Below are 22,065 nucleotides of genomic sequence, written 5' to 3'. Positions count from 1 at the left end.
ACCCCTGCCAGCACTGAGATGCTTACGATGCCACTGGATCCATAAGGCTTCCCAGCCACTGGCCTGTGATCTTCCTGCATTCGGCATCATCACACGTGTTGCGTGAGTCCGAAGAGGAATTTATAGACTGGTAGCGGACATATGGGCTAATATTGGATGTATGGACTTGATCTGGACCGGGCTGGGATGTTTTCTTAATGTACAGTTACTCTTTATATTAAGCTCTTTTATTTGTTCCAGGTGAGCCGTTTCCCCCCCTTAGTGTTGGTTACGGGACAGTTGCAACTACCCATGTGGTGCCCGTACTGGCAGCTACCAACTCTCAGGCCTTCCTTCATTGCAATATTTTCTTGGATTTAATGAGATTCATTTTGGTGAGGACACTATTCTCTCCTTCCTCAGCGGCAGGTCAGTGAGCCCCGGATGTGTCAGTTCAGAAGGCCTACCTTCTTGTCTTCAGAATTCACATTCCAGATCTTAGGCTGTCAGCTGAAGGACCCTCCGGGATGCCCGGTCTCTACTGCTTCTCCTGAGAGTCATCTCTTCGCCAATCACTGGGAGACATCTTTGCTCTTTAGCTCAGCAGAGACGTCTTTTACAGCAGATTTCCCAAAAGCAATCCGTCATCTGATCTGTAACAATGTTACATTATGATTCATAACAGTAGCAAAATGACAGTTTTGAAGTAGCAACGACAATAATGTGATGCTTGGGGGGTTACCAGAACATGAGGAACCGTATCAAAGGGTAGTGCATTAGGAAGGTTGAGAGCCACTGCTCTACAGTCTGTGCCACCCTAAGTAGGGCCTACTCCCTTCAGATAAGGATAGTGCATTGTGTCCCTGAAGGAGAGCCCAGAGACAAGGTCAAGCCAACTCAAGCAGGACCAAGGTTAGGCTGCCATCTTGAATCTAGGGTCCGCCCATCTTGTCACAGGTGTACCCTTAGTGTCACCCCTTCCGATTGCAGGTACACCCCCAGCTTGTCCACCACTGATTGATGTATGCTGATTGTACAACCTCTTCCCGTTATGATGTAATCAGGGGGGGCTTGCACATCCCCGAAAGTGTATATATGCTGTGATTGGAAATATACTCTCTCTCTGTGCAGACCTGGCTGCTGAGATCATGGCCGTCCCGGAGGTGAGCATGCGGCCATGAAATGTGTCTGACTCCTTTATTTTACTCGCTTTCCTATCTCTCCTATCTTCCACGACTTTATTATAATCTTCACATAGTATCGCTGTACAATTGCGCCCATGGACCCCATGGTTGTCAGAGGCTGGTTTACGCTGACCTTTCTGTGAAAGGGTAACCCACGCTGAATGCTGTGATCCTTGACCCGCAGGAGTAGGTGCTGCAAGTCCTTTGCGCCTTCTGCAGCTCACAGGTTCTCAATGAGTCTCTCCAATCCTGATGCCACCTTCTCCTTCGGACTGTCCAGCTTCTCAGATGATTGGGTCAGCCTACCGATTGGATACGTGTGGTGAAAGGATCCACCCCTGACACACATTCGTTTTCCTAGTGCAAACCCTGCAGGAGCTCCCTGGTTCTATCCAGTGACAACGTCTCCATCTGTGGACAAGTTCTAGATGAGCATGGTGGAATGTTCTGGAATCTCCATTCTTTGTAATGGCATCTATAATTTATTATGATCCACACAGTGGGATGTCTTTGCCGAGTCAATAAAATACAGGTAAACATCTTTCTGGTATTCCCAGCTTTCGGCCAAGAGTCGGTTGACATCAGCCATGATGTTCCTCATTCTACCTATTTCTGAATCTGGCTGGAATTTCCGGCAGTTCACTCTTGAAATTTTATTAGGCATTGTATTTTATTTTTAATAAAAAAATGTCTCATTGCCATATAATTCACACAACATACATGCAGCTGTTCTTTGAAGTCTTTTAAGCAAAATTATGTTTGCACTTGCAATTACAGTGAACCCTCGCCACTTCGCGCTTCGACTTCCGTGGCTTCACTCTATCGCGGTTTTGGCCTAACAGTGCATGCTCTGTCATTACTGCCACTGATTGGCTCATACTGTACACGCTTGATGCCATAAATAATATAATAAATAATAAATGATAATTGTAACGTCCAAAATGTTTTACTGTATTTTCCCTTTTTCGTTTAATAAATTGGGTAATACGAGTGTAATGGTGACTAAAGGGTGTTTTTCACGTCCTCTATGCTCTAACTACGAAAATATTTGATTTACAAATAAGGAATCCTACTTCGCGGAATTTCATTTATCACGGTAGGGTCTAGAATCAATTAACTGCGATAAACGAGGGTTCACTGTATATTGCTTGCTAAAATTAAAATTCCATTGGATCTCCCTTTTTTGTAAAGAGCACAAATAAGGGTCTCTTATTTGTTTCCCAAATTTCTTACCATAGCTAGGTGGGCACTGGCAGCCTTTCATTGCCTGGCAGAAGCAGGTCCGATGCTGTGCTGTCAGCTCCTACAGGCTTGTTTTCACCGAAGCCATCGTGTGGCGTGTGGCTTGGACGTCTTCCCTGGGATCAGCAGTTCTCGACCCTATGCTACTTCCTGCAACAGTTGGCCAGAGGCCAGTTTTCTTTCTTCTTTTTGGTACAGCGGCTTTGCATATGCCTTCCACTTTCGTACGTCTGGTTCCCTCATCACTCCCTCTTTTGCCCGCAGACTCCTTCAGGGTGACAACTCAGCAAGGCCCGACTCTCTCCCCGCAACGTGTCCCTCCCGTCTCGCGCTTCAGGTCTCTGTCCCTGTCTGGAGATGTCCTTTGAAATCTTTTGTTCAACAATTTGATTTCATCTTTTTTTCTTCTTCCTTTTTCTATGCACGTCAGCGACTCTGTGCTCAAGTTTGAGGCTCTTCCGATATCTGTCTTGATCATTTCTTTCTTCCCTGTCCTCCCCGCACCCCCACACAAACACGCCTTTAAAAACATTTAAACTCTGTCTTGTGCGTTAGGGGAAGGTTGACAGAGAAGATCCGTTCTTCCGTCGGCAGCCCACAGGCATTTTGCTTCATCTCACTGAGTGCAGTCTCCACACGGTCACATCAACGCATCCCACTTCCTCCTGGTGCCTCCTGTTCCCCAACCTCCTCCTTTCCTAACCCTTCTAACCGTCGGCCTTGGGGGTCCGGCTGCCCTTCTGATCCCATCTGGCTGATGACTCGCAGGCCTCTGCCCAGTGTTAGTGTCACCCCTGGACCTGTCAGTTGTTTATCTGAAAACTGCACCGTGGGGGGAGAGCTAGCTCACTTCTAGACCTGAAGGGTGACTGCTTTGAGGGTTGCTTTTCTCGACCATCTCCCACATTGAGACCAGGGCCATGAGGTGTCCCCAGGTGTGGCAATTACATAATCTTCAGTCAACTTGCGAAGGGGTGGAGTCTAGCCTGTCAATCAGGTCTCAGTTTGATGACCTCATTTGGAGGCTCTAAGGAGATAAATAAGTTGCTGGGGTCGGAACACAGATATATTCCCTATAAGACCTTCCTGTTGACACATGGAGCTACGCTGATGGAGCCAGAGCCCTGGAGCTGGAGGAGCCATGTGGAGACCCAGGCCAGCGCTGAGATGTTTCCACCGCCACTGGATCCACAAGACTTTATACCCACTGGCCTGTGATCTTCCTGCATTTGGTGTCATTGCACCTGTTGCCTGAGTTTGAAGAGGAATTTACATACTGGTATCAGGCATGTGGGCTAATATCGGACTTATGGACTTGATCTGGACTGGGCTCGGATGTTTTTTGAACATATGGTTACTCTGTTATAAAACTCTCTTACACACATATTGAGTGCCTAGGAATTTGTTTCTTTAGTCTACCTGGACTAATACACCAGGAGTGCTTCAGGTCCTAGTGATCCCTGGCTCTGCCTCTGCTCTGTTGGGGAGCGAAGATACGGAGTGGCTAGATGGAATGAGGCCGAGGCCCCACCCTAGAACATGACGAGCCACCCTTAGTATGCTTACTGACCAGCCCCCCGCCAGTAGCTCAGAACCTCCCCATCTCAACTGGGGATGTTCCCAACATCCATAAACACTTGGTGCTCCCAGCTGCCATCTCTTGAATGAAGGTCTGCAGAGACAGGGCCAAGGCGCCGGATTTGGAGACAAGGCCTCAGGTGCATGTGGTGAGTTGTCCTTCCTGTGCTCCTGTGGCCAACAGGATGGGGGCCCACCTGCATGCCTAACACCCTCAGCCTGCACCACTCTGAGAAGAGAAAGCTCTGGGAGAGAAAGGCTAACGCTGGCTACCAGAAGCCTGGACACTAGATCTGCTCCATCTGTTTTGTGACCAAGTCAACTAAAGAGCCGGTTGGTACCTCTCTCTAAGGAGGAAAGGGGACTAACTCTCTGCTGGATTGTCCTGTGGGCTCTGTTCAGGGACCACCTTCTCAGGGTACTTTCCCTAACTTCCTGCGTCTCCCTCTGGGCAGCAGCACCTCAGAGGATGGTTCAGTGTAGCTAACCACAGGCAGGCCTGGTTCCCACCTGACCCCCAGGAAGACATCCACCACCACCTATGGGAGAAGTCTGTATCAGATCATGGGCTGCTGTGCCCCATGCAGCTGAAGCACCAGCACCTATTGTGCTGGGCAAGATGGCCCTGTGAACCTGGGTAGCCAGACCCAATGGCCCTGAGTCTCCAGACCCAATGGCCCCGTGTCCTCTTCTCCCTCACTGCCCAGGGCCAGCCCAGTTTGTACATTGAGGCCTCGAGGTGAATTCAGCCTGCAGCCCCAGGAGCAGATGGGGGCCTGTGTGCTCTGCCGAGTCCACGAAGGTCGGGCCTCCCCCAGCCTGGCATGGTCGAGGTATGACAACATGGAAGGAAGCAGCTATTAGCACTAATGAGGCAGGCGGCCTGAAAGCCTTTTATTCAGAGCTGCCTGCCCACCCAGAGAACAGTCCGTTCTGCTTCCTTGGTTTCCAGGAACCGGGGGTGGGGGGGTGGGGGGGGCAGGAGCAAGGGAGGGGGTCTTGGAGAAACATGGAGGGAGAAGGAGAGGGGGGAGGGGAAGTGGAGCCAGTGAGGCAGGCAGGAGAAGCTGATGTTGCCTAGGTGGGCATCTCCCCCTTTCTTTCTAATAAAGCCCAGGGTCTGGGTGCCCCCCACCTCCACTCATCCTGGCTCCAGCCACTGGGCCGTCTCCCCCCTTCGAGATCCCTTGACCCAAGTTCCTGGAAGCAAATGAAACAGAACATGCTGCCCAGGGCCTGAGTGGACATCTCCGGGGCCATAAATTAAATTAAAGCTCTCAGGGCCACCTACCTTATTATTGCTCCAGGCTGCCCACACCTGTAGGGCCCTGTCCATCAGAAATGTGGGGGTTCTGGCACCCTATCATGGCACCTCCCCAAACTTTGATGGCTCCCAGAGACCTCTCCTCAAACGGGACAGGCACTCCTTTCGTTGAGAACCCAAAGACCTAGAACCCTGTGGGGAGAGGCCCCGACTTTGTCCCCACCCTCCAGGGAGGGCCTCTCACCCCCTCTGCAGGGAGCAGTCACGTGTGGTTCCCTCATTAGGCCCGGTCATATAAGCCGAGGACAGGGGTGACTGGACACTCTTGGGGCAGGGACCCAGCGAGCACAGGTAAGTCCTCCTGTCGCACAGGGACTCCTGCTGGGGTTGGGGACTGGAGGCCAAGGAGGGACCCCCAAGGCTGAGGAGGGACTGAGTGGCTGCACTCCCTGCTCAGCCAGGTCATGCTGTCGGCAATGCTGCTGAGTTGTGCCGTGCTGCAGGCACTGCCCACCATGCAGGGGGCCCACATGGGCCTGGCCCCACTGGAGGGCTTCAGAGGACCTGTTCGAGCCCTGTTCCCAGACTTCCCAGGTCAGTGCAAGGGGGGCCCCCTGTGGGGGTGGGTAGGGCCTGGATACCCTCTGGCCACACTGTCCAATCTGGTGTGAACCTTCCTTTCCTCTTCCTAATCCCAGACCAGTGAGATGTGTGTCTCTGTGTGTGTGTTGGTGGGGGGGGGGGTCGTTGGGGGGTAGGCTGGGAACACAGCACTCATCTCTTGCGCCCCAGGCCCGGGTCTGCAGTCTCCATGGAAGAGGACATCGGCAGAACAGACAGGAGAGCTCCTGCTGGAGGAAGCAGAGGTGTTGGCTCAGGTAACCATTCAAGAAAAGGGGTGACTTTGCCAGGCAGGTCTTGGGAGGAGTCCTTATGCCCCATTCCCACTCCTCCCCCCCAGGCTCCTCTGTACTTGAGTTGGACAACACTGTAGACCCACGCCCCAACCCCCATTCTGTCCCCGCCTCCACCCAACACCCCCTTACACCGGTGGGCCTTCCCCTCACTCACTCACCTTCTGTTCTTTCACGGCACGCCTGCAGGCGCTAGACCCGCAGGGCCGAGAGCAGCGCTCCTCACGTCGTTGCGTGCGGCTGCATGAGTCCTGTCTGGGACACCAGGTGCCCTGCTGCGACCCATGTGCCACCTGCTACTGCCGCTTCTTCAACGCCTTCTGCTACTGCCGCAAGCTGGGTACTACCACGCACCCCTGCAGCCGCACTTAGCTGGCCGACTAAGCAGGGTGGGGGCCTGGACACTGGGGTGCAAATAAAGGCTGGGACCAACCCAAGGCTGCTGTTGTGTTATTATCGAACGCTACCGTCGGGGGAGGGTGGGATGGGTGTCACCGAAAAGTGTTGCCAAGTCAAGACATCCCACACAACCTTGACCCAGGGCCTACACTGCCCTGTCACCTGGAGGCGCCAAGGAGTGCTGCGCTCCCACCCCCTAGAATCTTGCAGCCTTCGTGCAGGAAGTGGGCTTAGGAGCTTTAACTGGGCTCTCGAATTTAATTCAGGCTTAGGGCCAGCTGAGCAGTGAAACCGATGTGGGAATCCCAGTAGGCCTGCTCACTCCCACCGTGGGAAGGTTGACTCAGAGATTCCAAGCTTGGAATCCTTCCAAACACCACCCACTTCCATCTTTCCATCTTAACCCTGCCGGGCCCCTGGAGTGGGAGCGAGACACACTAGATCCGAGAAAGCTGAACTACGACCCACAGCGACGACCCCCTGTGGGTTTCTGAGACTGTAACTATGTACAGGAGTAGAAAGCCCAGTCTTTCTCCCCAGGAGCCGCTCGTGGTTTCGAACTGCGAAGCACACTGACCACAGCCCAATGCGTAACCACTACCCTACCAGGGCTCCCGGGGAGGACCTAATTAGATACCTGCGGTCCCGGGCGCCGCCACGCGGCCGGCCTCGAGCACTGCAAGCCGCTCTCTCGCCGGGGCGCAGGGGGCCGCTTCCCCTCAGTGCGCAGGCGCCGGAGGGCGGGTTCCCGTCCACGCTTGCGCCAATCTTCCGCGGGAAACCTGCCAGAAGCCGGGCACCGCGCAGAGCCCCGCCCAGTGGTGGTCACGTGAGGCGCTTGCGCGTCACCTGACGCTCTTGACAGCCGGCTGCGGCGGGCGCCGCGTCAGCTGATCGTGGAAGTGCGTGGCGTGCGGGCTGGCCGGGCTTTGACGGTCCCGCCGTCCCCTCTGCAGCCATGTCGTCCTTCCCGGAGCTTTACTTTAACGTGGACAATGGCTACTTGGAGGGGCTGGTGCGCGGCCTGAAGGCGGGGGTGCTCAGCCAGGCGGACTACCTCAACCTGGTGCAGTGCGAGACGCTCGAGGGTGAGCCGCGGGCCCCGCTGCGGGAAAGCCGGATGGAGGGCTGGCCGGGAAGCCGGAGTCCTCCAAGGGGCTCCGGGGCCCGGGAGCCCGGCCTGCGGGGCGGTTGGGGGAGGCGGGGGTCGCGGCTGCTGGCCGCGCCCGAAGCCGCTGTACCTCTGCTGCGGCGCGGCGCGGGCCGCGTCCCAAACCAGGCCCGCGGTGGGCCGCCTCGACCTGGGTCGCCTCTTCCCGGGCGGGGCCCGTCGCGTGGTTTCGAAGTGGGCAGTCTTTCGCCTGGTGTGGGCCGTGCCCAGACCAGCCTCTTCACCCTGACGTAGCCGGAGAGCCGTCCCCTGGCGCCGCTTAGGGAAGCTGCTGCGCAGAGAAGGCGCCCACCCTCCCTTCCTATACACCCAGGCCTTTGGGATCCTCGAGCCTGCCCGTCGACCCACGCGTGGGGCGGAGGCATGTGGTCAAGTCCATTTGGCGAGGTTTCCCTCCCAACTCGGAACCTCTGGCTGGCCAGCGTCTCCCGCCTGACCACAGTCCTTGGGAGATCAAGAGTCTGGAAGTTCGTGCACCTGTATTCGGCCAGTAAATCCCAACTCCCCTAGCGTGGGGGTGGGGCGGAGAGAAATAGGACGCTTTCCACCTCATGAGAGAGTTCAAAGTCTCAGAAACCCACAGGGGCCGTTTTACCCGGTCCTAGAGGGTCGCTGTGAAGTAGCATGGACCCGATGGCAGTGAGGTTAGTTCGTCTTTTTAGCCAGCCGCCTGAGAAGCTGGGTTCCTCCTTTCCTTCAGCACACACCACTCTCAAGTGGGGCCCTTCCAATGCCTGCCACCTCCCTCTGCTGGGGTAGCTGTTCAGGGCAGAGAGGCTGGGCTGTGAATTCCTCTCCTCACCTCGTTCCCCAGTGACCCCTTTGATCCCCGGGTACGGGTACGGAGAGCCTTGAATTTGGTAGTTGGAGTGGGGAGAAGAAGGCCGAATGATTCACTTTCTGGAGAAACATTTCGAAACATTTCTCCCCTGGAGTTAAACATAACAAGAAAACAATAACATTAAAAAGTGTGGTGTGTGTGTGTGGGACTGTTTTACATTGTTCACACGGTGGCTATGCCAGGCCAGAAAGCAGCAGAAATAAATACCTTAAAAAAAAAACAAACTTCTTGACTCTGCACTATAATTGTGCAGTGTGTGGCTTTTCAGTCAAAGGTGGAAGAGTAGTGGACGACCTCACTTGTGAGTGGCAGTGAGGCCACAGAGGAGGACGTTTATTTGAGGGTGGTGGGAGGAGGAGAAACAAGGAGGCTGCCTGGGGCAGAGCCTGGCACTTTGTTGGCATGGCGTTGGAGTTCTGTGCGCTCACTGGAGAAGGATCTTCATGTTTCACATCTGGAGGGGAATGTCTTGCTCATCTGCTGGCGTTTGGTGGACTTGTTTCTGTTGGCTTTCCTTACCCCTGATGCTACCTTCAATACCCGCCCCACCCCCGCAGAGCTTCTGGGGGTACAGGTTCCCATCACCGGTCATCCTTCCTGTTGGGCCCCTCTTCCTACAACACTGCTTAGTACATGCCCCACAGGGACCCCATTCACGACCTTTATCATGGCCTCCTTCTCCCTCACACAAGCCATCGCTCTAGTATTTGTGAACACCACGGGGTGGACTTTGGAGTTAGGTAAACCCGAATTTGAATCCCAGCCCTTCTGGGTTATCTGAGGCAAATTCTTCACCACTGGGTCTTGAGTTCATCTATTAAACAAACAGCACCTACTGACTTGCCTCATGAGGGAGATGTGAGAAATCAAACAGCCCAGGCCCCAAGGACAGAGCGAGCACAAGGAAAATGGTAGCTGCTGTTTTCAGCCATCTTTGCACCTGCCGTCCTCTCTGCTTCACCCTCATCCTCACGATTCCCACCCTTCAAGGCCCGGTGCCACCTCCTCTTTGAACCCTTCTGTGACTCTGCCAAACCAGAATGTTGTCCCCTTCACAACTCCTGTGACAGTTGTCTGTGCTGCTTTCCTGGAAGTTTCTTGGCACAGAGCTTGGGGCTCTTGGGAGTCTTGATGCCAGAGATACTCAGGACTTCAGTGAGGGGCGGTGTGTGGGGGGGTTGTGAGGATAACCAGAATCCCCCTTTGTCCTCTATAGCAAAACTTTGGCTTCTGATGGTGGCACCAGAGGTTTCTTCTGGTGGGTGACTTTGCCTCCTTACCCCCAGGGCAAGAAGGATGTGGGAAGGGGAGACCTGGGAAGCCTGTAGTCTCCAGTGGGGTCTGTAGTTGTATCCTGGTGTTTCCAAGGAATGTGGTTTAGGTGTTGGGCATTTCTCAGGAGGCTCAGGGCATTGATGGGGTGTTTGTTCTGCAAGGTATGGGTGTTTGTTCTACCATAGCCTGGCTCCACCTTTCTCATGGTGGACCTGGGCCGCTTAGGACCACTGAAGCCCATCTGGCTCCAAAGATCTCTTTTCTAGAGGAGGGGAAAGAACCTGGGAAGGGCTCCCCTAATCGGTGAGCTGAGGGGACAGAGTTAAGGGGTCACACAAACCTTTTAGCTGTGTTCTGGATGCATCGTGTACCTTCTGGGAACTGGCTCAGAAGAAGAGGGGAGGCAGAGATTCACAACAACGATAAATTAGATTTGTATAGTTGATGTGTGTGAAAAGGACAGTGGAGAAGTATCGGTGAATTCGGGACAACCTTTTCCGGGGAGCCCTGCTGAGGAGCTGCTATTCGAGCTGAAACGTGAAGAGAAGGAGGTAGCCACAGAGAGAGCTGAGAGAAGAGGTTTCAGGCTGAAGGATCAGCATGCAAAGGCAGGAACAGTTTAGCCAGTTAGAGGAATCAAAAGATGTCCATGGGTAGCAAAGTGTAGGGGATGAGGGTACAAATCTTCCTAGAACTTGAAACCTTGGTGTGAAGAAACAAGTCAGGCTGACCACAGAGGAGGATGAGGACAGAGACAGCAATGGCACCAAGCACTTTCTACAGTTGTCATTGGGTGCTGTCCGGTCAGTTACAACTCAGAGTGACCCCAAGTGATCGAATAGAACAGCCCCACCATTTCCTGGCTGTCGTCTTCCTTACAGCAGATGACCCGGGCTTTCTCTCATGGGGCTTCTGGGTGGGTCACACTGCCTACCTGCCGATGCGCAGCCAATCCCCTAACCGTGGCAGCCTCTTAAGGGCCTCCTTGAGGCCACTGGCAAGATTTGGAGTTATTGGATGTGACTGAGCAAGTCAATGTATTGTAGACCGTGCCTGATATATGCAGTGCTGTCTTTTTTTTTTTTCCTTTCCTTTTTGCTAAGGATATTTTTTAAAGCAATTTGAAATGTATCTTGGTGTCTTTTTAATTTTCGTAGTCATTCTCAAAGGGTAAGAATTTTTCATGAAGCAAAGCAACAAACATAATAATCCATGAAGCAGGGGTAATTGATTGGGGGACTTATATGATTTTGCTACTTTTTCTTTTCTTTTATTTACTTATTTATTTTTTGCTTTTTTTTTTAATGGAAGTGAGTGAGTGAGTGAGTGAATGAGTCAGTTTGTGAGAGTGAGTGAGTGAGAGTGAGTCAGTGAGTGAGAGTGAGTGAATAGTGAGTGAGAGAGTGAGAATGAGTGAATTAGAGAGAGAGAGTGAGTGAGTCAATTAATGAGAGTGTGAGAGAGTGAATGAGTGAATGAGAGAGTAAGTGCGAGAGTGAATGAGAGAGTGAGTGAGTGTGTGAGAGAGTGAGTGAGTGAGTGAGTGAGTGAATTAGAGAGTGAGTGAGTGAGTGTGAGTGAGAGAGTGAGTGAGAGTGAGTGATTGAGTGAATGAGAGAGAGTGAGTGAGTGAGTGAGTGAGTGAGTGAATGAGAGAGTTGCAGTGCTGTCTTGATGTTTGTTTGCTCATTCAGGAAACACTCGCCCACAGCCAACTGTGTGCCTGCCCTGGGCCTCATACGAGAACGAGGCAAGTGTCCCAGGCATTGCCACAGTTCTCAGCCTGAACACTCAGCTTTTGCTTTGGATTTAGCCGATGAGTGGGCTTTGGAAAGTTTGTGGAAACAATCCATTATTTTTTCATTCCATTTTCCCACGAGCTTTTTTGAAGCCCCCCTCATGTCAGCATAGCTATTAATCTGTCTAAGTGGATGCTGGGAATTCAAATGTAGGTGAGTCCCCACCCCATCCTCCAGAGTTCCCTTATTCTCTTTTTCTTTTAAGACTGTTTATTATAGACAATGTCAGGCATATGCAAATTAGGAGGAATCATATAATGAACCCCGTAAATACGAAGTACCTGACTTCCAACAATTTTCAACTCTTGCTGATATAACAGTTATCAGTCTTGTTTCAATAATAGCCTACTCATCCCCTCAGTCCACGATGAGTTTCAAGTAAATCTCAGACAGCATGTAATTTCAGCTGTAGCAAGATTCTGACATATTAAAAACAACCACAATACCATTTAAGGAAACACAGAAAGCCCAAACTCATTGCCATCTAGTTGATGGACAGAAAATAGAACGTTCTCCTGGGGTTTCTGTACTGCAGCAGACTGCCACGTCTTGAGGAGCTACTGGTGGTTTGAACTGTCAGGCTTTTTGGCCACCAGCCAAGCTGCCTAGCCCTAACCACTGTGACACCCGGCTCCTCACAATACTCCTAAAAAAAAATTCCTTAGCCTAATGCCCATTTAGATTTGTTTAATTGTCACCAAATCAAAAATAATTGGTTGACATTCCCCTATTTCAGGAAGTTGCATATGATTAGGGAAGTACTGAAGGGAGATCTTCAAACGGAGGCCTTGGTGAAAGCAGGGCTCCAGGGATTGAGGAGATGCCAGTTGTGATGTTTCTAGCAGTGCTAGAACACTCGTCTCTGCCAAGAAACTTGGAAGACAACTACCTGGCCAACTGTTTTAAGCAGATCTCATAAAACACAGAGGCGGCTCTGTACTGCTGCGGGTCTAATCCCTGCCGTCAGCAGTAATACAGGTCTGTAGTGACAGAGGTTCCAACACAGACCGCTCGTTCCTCTTCGCACCTGGAGAGGAATGGAGGGGCTCCTCTCAGCTCCCAGAGCAAAGAATCACACTTGGAAATTTTACAAGTGTTGAAGTGAATATGAAGCAAAGGAGTTAGTGTTACCAGGCCGGGGTAGATGTATCAGCGTCTTGCAAGGAAGATCATTGTTTATGCGGGCTGCAGTCAGGAGAACATCCTTCAGTGAGGGGATGCTGCCAGTGTGCAGCAGTTTTTTTATCAGTATATAACTCCTAACATGAGTGTTTAGTTTTACTGATACATTTTGTGGGTTTTTTGTAATACTTTATGGAATGTCTGCTATGCCTTTCAGGATCACAGTCTAGTAATGTCTAAATTTCAGTTTATGCTAATTGTACAAGAAAAATGGAAAGAAATGACTCTTTGTGCCTAATCTAAAGAAAGATGACCAACAGAATGCAGAAATTACTGAATAATAGTATTCATATTATGTTGTTGCTGTTGTTAGGTGCCATCAAGTCAGTTCCAACCCATAGCCACCCTATGCACAACAGAGCGCAGCACTGCCCAGTCCTGCTTCAGCCTCAATTGTTCCTATGTCTGAGCCCATCCTTGTAGCCACTGGGTTAAACCACCTTCCTCTTTTGCTGCTCCTCTACCAAGCATGATGTCCTTCCCCAGGGACAGGTCTTTCCTGACAACATGTCCAAAATAAGCCAGACAGAGTCTTGCCATTCTTGCTTCTTAGGAGCGCTCTGGCTGTACTTCTTCCAAGACAGATTTGTTTGTTCTTCCCGCCGTCCGTGGTACTTTCAACATTCTTCACCAGCACCCTAATTCAAATGCATCAATTCCTCTTTGGTCTTCCTTATTCAGTGTCCAACATTCACATGCATCTGAGGCGATTATAGATATAATTGCTTGGGTTAGGTTAGTTCTCATAGTAACCTCCCTGTCATTCACACTCTAAAAAAGGTCTTGTGCAGCACATTTCCCCAGTGCAACGTGGCGTTTAATTTCTTGACTGCTGCTTCCGTGAGCATTGGTGGTGGATCTAAGCAAGACTAAATCCCTGACAGCTTCAATCTTTTCTCCAATTCTCCAGTTGAATGGAACAGCTCAATATCAGCAGCTAAAACCAGCCAGGAGCTGTCTGTGGATCAGACCATCAATTGTTCACACAAGTCCACTAGAGCCAAAATACGACCATGAATGTATTTCGCCTGAATTTTGAGAACATCGCAAGACCAGAGTTGCTGCGTTGGACACGAATGGCAGAAGATCTGAAGAGCTGTGGGGGAACACCAAGAATCATTTCTGGAGAAAGCAAAAAGTCATGGAAAAGAAAGAAAGAAAAGATCAACGCGGATGTCGGAAGAGACTCTGAGTAGCTAAGGCAAATGGGCAAAACGATGAAGTCAAAGAGCAGAACAGACAATGTCCAAAGGCAGCTCGAGAAGACAAAGTCTTACATGAAGTATGCACAGCCCTGGAGTTAGAAAACCAAAAGGAAGGACATGCTCGGCATATTTTAAACTGAAAGAACTCAAGAAAAAACTCAAGCCTCGAGCTGCAGTGTTGAGAGACTTTGTGGGCTAAAGTTTGAATGCTGCAGGAAGCATCTAAAGAACATGGAAAGAGTACACAGTGTCACTGTACCAAAAAGAGCTAGTCTGCATTCCACTGTTTTAGGAGGAGCAAGAACCAGCGGTTCTGAAGGAAGAAGTTCAAGCTGCCCTAGGAAGCATTCAGTCAAAACAGCTCCAGGAATTCATGAAACGCCCGTTGAAATGTTGGAACAAGCTGATGAAGCACTCACCCATCTGTGCCAGGAAATATGGAAGACAGCTGCTTGGCCACCGACTGGAAAAGATCCCCATTTGTACCCATTACAAAGAAAAGCGACCCCAACAGAATTAATATTAACCACAAGTAAAACTTTGCTGGCAATACTTTGAAAGATGGTTGCAGCAGTATATCAACAGAACTGCTCGAGATTCAAGCTAGATTCAGAAGAGGACATGGAATGAGGGATGTCCGTGTTGCTATCAGTTGGATCTAGGCTGGAAGCAGGGAATACCAGAAAGAGGTTGACCTGTGCAATATTGCTGATGCAAAGGAATTTGATTAAGGATAACATTGGAAAAATGGCAAATCCAGAACACTTCATTCTGCTCGTGTGGACTTGTATCATGACCAAGAGATAGTTGTTTGAACAGAGTAAATAAGGGGATAGTTTGTCCTTTCAAGTCAGGGAAAGTGTGTGTCAGGATTATATCTTTTCATCACTGTGCGTTGAGCAAAGGAGAGGAGAAGCTACACTGTGAAGAAGAATGCAATATTCCGAACGGGGTGATTCCTTAACAGCTTACGGTATGCAGATGACCCAGCCTTACTGGCTGAACGGGAAGGCAATGAAGCACTTGCTGATGAAGCTCAAAGACTTCAACATAAAACAGAAAGTCCTCACAACTAGACCAATGAGGAGCAACATGATACATGGGAAAAAAGGTAGAAGTTTTCAAGGATTTCATTCGACCTTGATTCTTAACACCTGTGTTAGCAGCCGTCAGAAATCAAAGGACACATTGCACTGGGCAAATCTGTTCAAGACCTCTCTAAAGTGTTATGGATACAAAGATGTCAGTTTCAGGTCTGACCCAAGCCGTGATCCTTTTAACCACCTAACGTACTTGGAGAATCTAGACAGTGAATAAGGAAGACTGAAGAATTGATGTCCTTGGGTTATGTCTGTAGGGAATGTCGCACGAACCACAGACCCCTAGGAGGACAAATTAATATGAACTGGAAGAAGTACAGCCCAGACTGCTCTTTCAGAGGCAGGATGACCCGATTTTGCACCATGTGCTTTGGACATCTTATCGGGTGGGACCAATCTCTGGGAAGGGCATCCTGCTTGGGAAAGTAAAGGGTTAGCAAAAATGAGGAAGATGCTCCGTGAGGTGGACTGACCCGTGGTGGCAATAATGGGCTCAAATATAAAATGTTGTGAGGGCCAGGCAGTGGTTTCTTAATTCTCTTGTACATCAGGCTGCTATGGGTCAGATCTACTGGATGGCCCTGAACAGCGATCATTGTCCCAAGTTTTTAAATATAATTTGGTTCAGTCAGTATTCAAATATGATCCCTACATATCAATTGGTTGATAATTTTTTTTCGTTGATAATTTCTCAGGTCTTTAAAATATAGTTTCTTTCACTTTCTCTTCTATTTTGTGTTAGTCCAGGTAAAGAAACAAATCCAGAGACACTCATATGTATATAAGAAAGAGCTTTAATATATAAAGAATAATTGTACATTAAGAAAACATCCCAGCCCAGCCCAGCCCAAGTCTATACGTCCTATGTTAGCCCATATGCCCGATACCAATCTACAAAGTCCTCTTCAGACTCATGAAACACATGCAATGATGCCGAATGCAGGAAGATCACAGGCCAGTGGGTGGGAAGTCTTGTGGATCCAGTGACGTCAGCATCTCAGTGCTGGCAGGGGTCTCCACGTGGCTCCTCCAGCTCCCAGGGCTCTGGCTACATCAGGGTAGCTTCATGTGGCTTCTCGTCTGAAATGTCTCGCAGGGAGGGAGGGAGGGGGCAGCAAGCTATGCATCTCCTTAGCACCTCCAAATGAAGTGACCTGATTGACAGGTAAACTCCACCCCTTCACTTGTAAGTCTCAGATTGACAACAGATGATGTAACTGCCGCACGTTTCATCTGTTTACTGAAGAAGCAGTCACTTATTAAATAAGCAGATTTTCCCGCTTTCACAGTTTTGCTGATTGTATCCATGCCATCTATATTTTTCACGTTTCTCTCTCCGTTGTTTTCTTGTAAATGGATAATTTGAGCTCAAGACTGGACTCTGGTTTGGTTAAAAAAAAACCTAAGATGATGTGTGCACTTTTGTGGGAGGCATATAATGTGTGATTATTTTACCTTTTTTGAGACATAGGAGTCGTTGGCATTTATTGCCAAGAATCATATCATTAGGCATTGTAAACAAAGTGTTCTTATCCATTATTTCCTTCTGCAGTGACTAGCCTCAGTACTTCCATGAAATAGACTAGTTGGTACCCCCGAGACGCTATTGCTACAGGAGAGTCAGGATAAATGATTGCTTCTTTCTCATTATTCACCAGCTTTCAAAATAATAAGTTGCTTTTCCATCATCCTCCAAAGATGACTGAACTTTAGTTGTATGTATTTGCTTAGTATGGTAATATTAGCACTGATGGAGGTTATTTTACTTGTGCTTCAACTGTTGTAGTTAGTAACCTTATCGGGGTTCAAATTGTCCTTTAGCCAGTGGGGACTTAGTCATTGATTGCTCAGTCTTTTTGACTGGACCCTTAGCCTTTGAGAGCTTCCTTACTATCTGGGATGACAACATATTTCGGTTGCATCTTCTACGTGTGACCCAGGCCTGGAGTCCCCGTTTATCCCAGAGCACTAGTTCTTTCTATGTGAAGATGGTATTTAGAGGCTCTTCCTCCTATGACACTCTCCTTTCCCTGCACCTGTGTTTCTGCTGGGTTCTGTACTTCATTGCAGCGGCCACAGAACTCACAGTGCTTACGAGTATGGGGCTCATTGGGGAAGTTAACAGGTTACAGTTCAAGCTGAATACACTCAGGATACAGTCGTTCAGTGTCCTCCACTATAAACCCCCACGGAAGGCACTTAACTCCAGTTCTATGGGACAGCCAGGAGGCATCCTACTCCACAAGCTCCTGCCCCAACACACTCAGCCGTATCTTCGCTGTAGACTGGGCAGTCTGCCATTCTGGCTCTGGCTCCTTGTTCTGCTGATGCTCCTCCTCTGCCATTCCTTGGTGTCAAAGCTGCCTCTCGTATTGAGGAAGTTCAGGTGCAGGTATCTCAGGGTCCAAAGGATGCGCTCTATTCCTGGCTTGTCTCTTTTGCTGGTCATGAGATGCCCGCTTCCTGCTTCTCAGATGGATCATCTTATACCCAGCAGGTTGGCTGAAGATCCTCACAGCTGAACCATGTGATCCCGTCAGTCTCTCCCCCACCTTCTGACCCAGAGCCCCCAGGAGAATGAAGGGCGGTTGGTGGGACTAACAAAGGCCCTGGCTAGAAGAGTAAAGACATTCACCACATTGCAGAGACCATCATCTGAGTCTAAAGGGATTCTGATTGCTCCTGAGTTGGCATTGTTTCTGGACTTTTCCTGTGGATAAGTCCTCCTTCTCAGAAACTTGAGAAATACAGAAAAGCAGAGGCGCTGAGACTAGTATATGGAATCCCCCCAAGTGTCCACTTGCGATGGGTAAATTAGATCTCCATAAAACGGTCACCAAAAGACCAATAATGAAAGTAGCAATACCAGGAGGAAAAGGTGGGGGAGAGAGGAGGAATTGATCACAGTGATCTACATATAACCCCCTCCCAGGGGGGTGGACAACAGAAAATTAGGTGAAGGGAGACATCGGTCAGTGTAAGACATGAAAAAATATTAATTTATAAATTATCAAGGGTTCATGAGGGAGGGAGGGAGGGGAAAAAATGAGAAGCTGATACCAAAGGGTCAAGTAGAAAGCAAATGTTTTGAGAATGATGATGGCAACAAATGTACAAATGTGCTCGATACAATGGATGGATGGATGGATGGATTGTGATAAGAGTTGTACGAGCCCCCAATAAAATGATTTTTTTTTTAAAAAAAGGGGAAAAAAAAACCGCCAAAAAAATGAAGCCAAGGAGGTAGGGCGAGCACCTTGGGGAGAAAGTGTGGCATCGGCAGAGCCTCAGAGGGGCTGGGAACACACCACTCAGGAGGGGCCCACGGTGCTGTCCAAAAGGCAGAGGGGCGAGACTTGGGTTGGCTCCATGTGGCGACGTGCCTTACTGTCGGAGAGCTCCTGCTCGTGATCTGGCCCAGAAGTATTCTGGATGCTCTGCTTTGTCTGTCAGAGGAGCTGCCGCTGCCCAATTGATGCCGTGACTGCGGCTCAGGCAGCAGGGCCAGCTTAGCTGGGCCCGAAATTCCTTCCTCACTGTGATTCCGAGAAAAATGTGACACAGACCTAACAAGCCAGCGGCCACAAGCAAGAGAGAGCACTCAGGCAACGCTGCAGAAGATGGTAGCCTGGGGACAGTGTGTTCTGGGGCTGAGGGAATGAGCACATGGGTCTCTGAGGGCCTGTGGGTCCATGGTGTCCTGGCTGCTCTGGATGGTAGCGCCCCTTCCTGAAGAGTTTTCATGAGGCAGATGGCTCCTGGGTGGTGACCATGGTGGCTTGCTGTGCTTTCCAAGAGTACAAGGCCCCCAGTGGGAGGAGGTGAGGGCAAGGACAGGCCGGAGGGAAGTGCCCCTTCTTGCTGCCTCCAGCCGGTGTAGACTTGATCCCTCTGGAAGTGGGGAAAAGTGTGTCGGGGGTGGGGCTGCTGGTGTGATGCCTTTAGGACAGCGGTTCTCAACCTGTGGGTCGCGGCCCCTTTGGGAGTCGAACTACCCTTTCACAGAGGTTGCCCGATTCATAACAGTAGTAAAATTGCAGTTAGGAAGTAGCAACGAAAGTAATTTTATGGTTGGGGGAATCACCACAGCATGAGGAGCTGTGTCAAAGGGCTGCAGCATTAGTAAAGTTGAGAACCACTGACTTGGGAACTTGCTCAGCAGCTGGGGAGGATACTAAGCTCTCAGGGTGAGGGATCACGTGAGGAGGAGTGTTGGGAAGACCCAGGATGGGGCCAGAGACCAGTGGCAAGGTTGAGACCTGCAGGCTTGGGCCCGTTTATACGAGGGAGTATCCCCCGAAACCAGAATTGTGCTGGGCAGAGCAGAGCTTTCGTAGGATGCATTTTCCCCCCTAGGTGGGCATCGAGCAACTTGCTCTGAGTTAGTAAACCCAGTGCTGTCTGGGTTCTTTCTGATCACATTGAATTTTTTTTTTGTGAAAACAGTTTCACAGGAACCTCGTTATGTGTGACAGCCTATTTAAAAGAACAGCGTGTGACTGAAATTTTGTTTCCTGCTTGGGAACAAAGCTGCAGAAACTGCTGTGATGCTGAACATAGCTTACAAGGACAGCAGTATGGGAAAAACGAGTGTACAAGTGGTTTTCTCATTTCAAAAAAGGTGGAATGTTAATTGATGACGAACCTTGTTCTGAACTTCTGTTGACTTCCCAAGTGGATGAATATGTCCAGTTGTACATTTGGATTTCATTCTACCAGGTCAGCTTTCTATTGAGAGGTTCTGAGCAGATTACATAGCCACGTAAGACAAAAAAGGCCTGATTTGTGGCAGAGGGGGCACTGATTTTGCCTCCACAACGTGCCTGCTCACGCAGCCATCCATCTCAGTGCACCAGTTTTTCCCAAAAAGAAAAAAACAGCCTGCCTCTCTTGTCCCCACCTCACTCATCAGACCTCACTGTGTGTGACTTCTTTTTGTGTCCTCGAATGAAGAGGGACATGAAAGGACAGTGATTTGATGAAGTAGAAGAGGTGAGGAAAAATTAGGGAGGTGCTATCAGCCATCCAAACAGATGAGTTTGAAAAATGTTTCCAAGAATGGAATTGCAGATTCAACAAATGTATTAGCTGTAATGGAGAGTACTTTGAAGGTGATAAGGTTGTTTTGTAAAAATATTTAAATACATAGCCTTGGGGTGGGGAGAAATCCTTTTTTGATGGGGGGTACCCCCTCGTATTTGGTGGGGGAGTGAAGGATTTGGTTCTCAGGCTCTGCTGTCCAGGAATGAATGGGTGGGAACTAGAGCTGCTTCTGAACTGAGACCTCCAGAGGAGGAGGAGGTTTGGAGTAGGGATGGCAGTGGTCTGTCTCAGATATGCCTAGTCTGCTGTCTGAGGGAGGTGTCCAGCGGGCAGGCAGCCATGTGGGCCCAGAGCTCAGCCAATAGCACTGAAGATGCCAGTCTGGAAGCCGTCGGTGTGCTGGCCAGCAGCCATTGGAGCCCACGCCGGGACATCTGTTGGCATGAAGCCAGGACAAGTCTGCCTCGGAAGCCTGTCCTGCCAGGAGGCTGGAGAGCAGCCGTCACATCAGGCCAAGTGGACAAAGCAGAGCCACCGGGCATGGAGCCTAACCTGGCATGCAGGGCAGGCAGAGTAACAGCCAGGGATTCCCCGCCGGGCCCTGCCACGCTGCCACCTCCTCCATGGCCTGTCTCTGGGGCCTGCTGCGTGTGGGCTTTTGTACCGGGGTGCTTTGATCTCTTTTTACTAAGTGTAATGTTCCTATTCCACAAATCAGTGGGGTAAGAAGGTGACGTTGTAGACCCTTTTGAAGGCAGCTTTGTCTCCCGTGGTCAACAAGCAGCATGTGAGCATACGGTAGCCCTGCGGCCCACTGACAGGCCTGCGCCCTCCTTACTGGGCAGCACATGAGAGGTGTTCACGCCCGCCTCCTGGTGGCAGCAAATTATTAGACCCACCAATAGGAGTAGGTTACATTGATCGGGCCTGTCCTTTGATGGCACTGTGAAATTTGGCTTCTAACTGCAAGGTCGATGGTTCAAACCTACTGGACGCTCCGTAGGAGAAAGATGAGGCCCTCTGCTTCCATTAGGTTTACATGCTTGGCGACAAAGGATGGGACCAGAGGCCAATGGCAGGAGAGACCCACCGGCTTGGGTGCGTTTGTATTGGTGGGACTTGGGTTCAGTTCTCAGGCTCTGCCTTTCAAGAGTGAACAGGTTCAGTGGAGGGGAGCAGGGGGACAGATTGAGGTGGGCTCTCAGGAGGAAGAGGAGGAGGAGGTATGGAGTAGGGGATGATTTAGGGTCCATAGGAGCAGAATTGCCCTGATGAGCAGCTTGGGCTAGCTCCTTAAAAAGGCACATGGTGCAGTTGCTCAGAAGCATAAACTAGCAGTGAGACAGATTTCAACTTCTGTCAGGAGGTGAAACAAGCCAGCAGTGACCGCCTCGGCTCCTGAGCACAGCCACTGGGAGCCCTGGGAGCACAGTTCTCTCTGAGCCATGCAAGGCTGCTGTGAGGCAGGGTGGACTCGCAGGCACTGAATGATAAGCACAAGGAGAAATGCCAACTTGTCTGCAGTAGCACCCTGGGAGAGGCTGCAGAGGGAGGGAGTTTGCCCCCTCTCTTCATACCTGAGACTTGGAGCCTCTTAGTGACTCTTTTAGAACTCTTTGGACTCTGCTCTGGTCACCTAGGCCAGAACCCCAAGTTTTGGCTCCTGCACAACACACCTGACACCCCCACATAGCTGCTCACCTTCCTGCTTTTCTCTCTTCACTTTGTACATCCTATATTCCTCCCCTGATTATATCTTCCAGTAGCTATTGTTGCCTGATATTATCTGAGGCACTGTTTACTGTCCAGTGAGTAACAGCCCGTCCTCACAGGTACCGGTAACCCCTGTGTCCCGAGCCCTGCCCCGGAGGCCCTGCCAGAACTGACTT

General features: G+C 50.3%; 2 protein-coding genes across 2 annotated transcripts in view; both read left to right on the top strand.

The window, feature by feature from the left end:
- Nucleotides 1–5,568: 5,568 nt before the first annotated feature.
- Nucleotides 5,569–6,563, top strand: LOC101638064 (agouti related neuropeptide). The gene is made up of 4 exons (XM_004704612.2): nt 5,569–5,598; nt 5,705–5,841; nt 6,040–6,125; nt 6,351–6,563. The coding sequence occupies exons 2-4, from the start codon at nt 5,712–5,714 to the stop codon at nt 6,531–6,533; spliced, it is 399 nt and encodes a 132-aa protein (XP_004704669.1). The 5' UTR covers nt 5,569–5,598; nt 5,705–5,711; the 3' UTR covers nt 6,534–6,563.
- Nucleotides 6,564–7,439: 876 nt separating this feature from the next.
- The window catches only part of ATP6V0D1 (ATPase H+ transporting V0 subunit d1), a 38,732-nt gene continuing 24,106 nt past the window's right edge, over nt 7,440–22,065 (top strand). The window contains exon 1 of the mRNA XM_004704613.3: nt 7,440–7,648. Within this exon, the coding sequence (XP_004704670.1) occupies nt 7,519–7,648 (130 nt within the window). The 5' untranslated portion in view covers nt 7,440–7,518. The remainder of the gene's footprint in view (nt 7,649–22,065) is intronic.

Source organism: Echinops telfairi, unplaced genomic scaffold, assembly GCF_000313985.2.
Source record: "Echinops telfairi isolate 266 unplaced genomic scaffold, ASM31398v2 ScPeMD7_2291;HRSCAF=2852, whole genome shotgun sequence".
Taxonomy (NCBI): Eukaryota; Metazoa; Chordata; class Mammalia; order Afrosoricida; family Tenrecidae; genus Echinops; species Echinops telfairi.
This window is presented reverse-complemented; position numbering and strand designations above follow the sequence as displayed.

What these genes read in the sequence shown, in the direction of transcription:
- LOC101638064 (XM_004704612.2), top strand. Translation starts at nt 5,712, where the DNA reads ATGCTGTCGGCAATGCTGCTGAGTTGTGCCGTGCTGCAGGCACTGCCC. An exon ending in CCTGTTCCCAGACTTCCCAG is followed by an intron (nt 5,842 to 6,039) that starts GTCAGTGCAAGG and finishes CTTGCGCCCCAG; the next exon opens with GCCCGGGTCTGCAGTCTCCA. An exon ending in AAGCAGAGGTGTTGGCTCAG is followed by an intron (nt 6,126 to 6,350) that starts GTAACCATTCAA and finishes GCACGCCTGCAG; the next exon opens with GCGCTAGACCCGCAGGGCCG.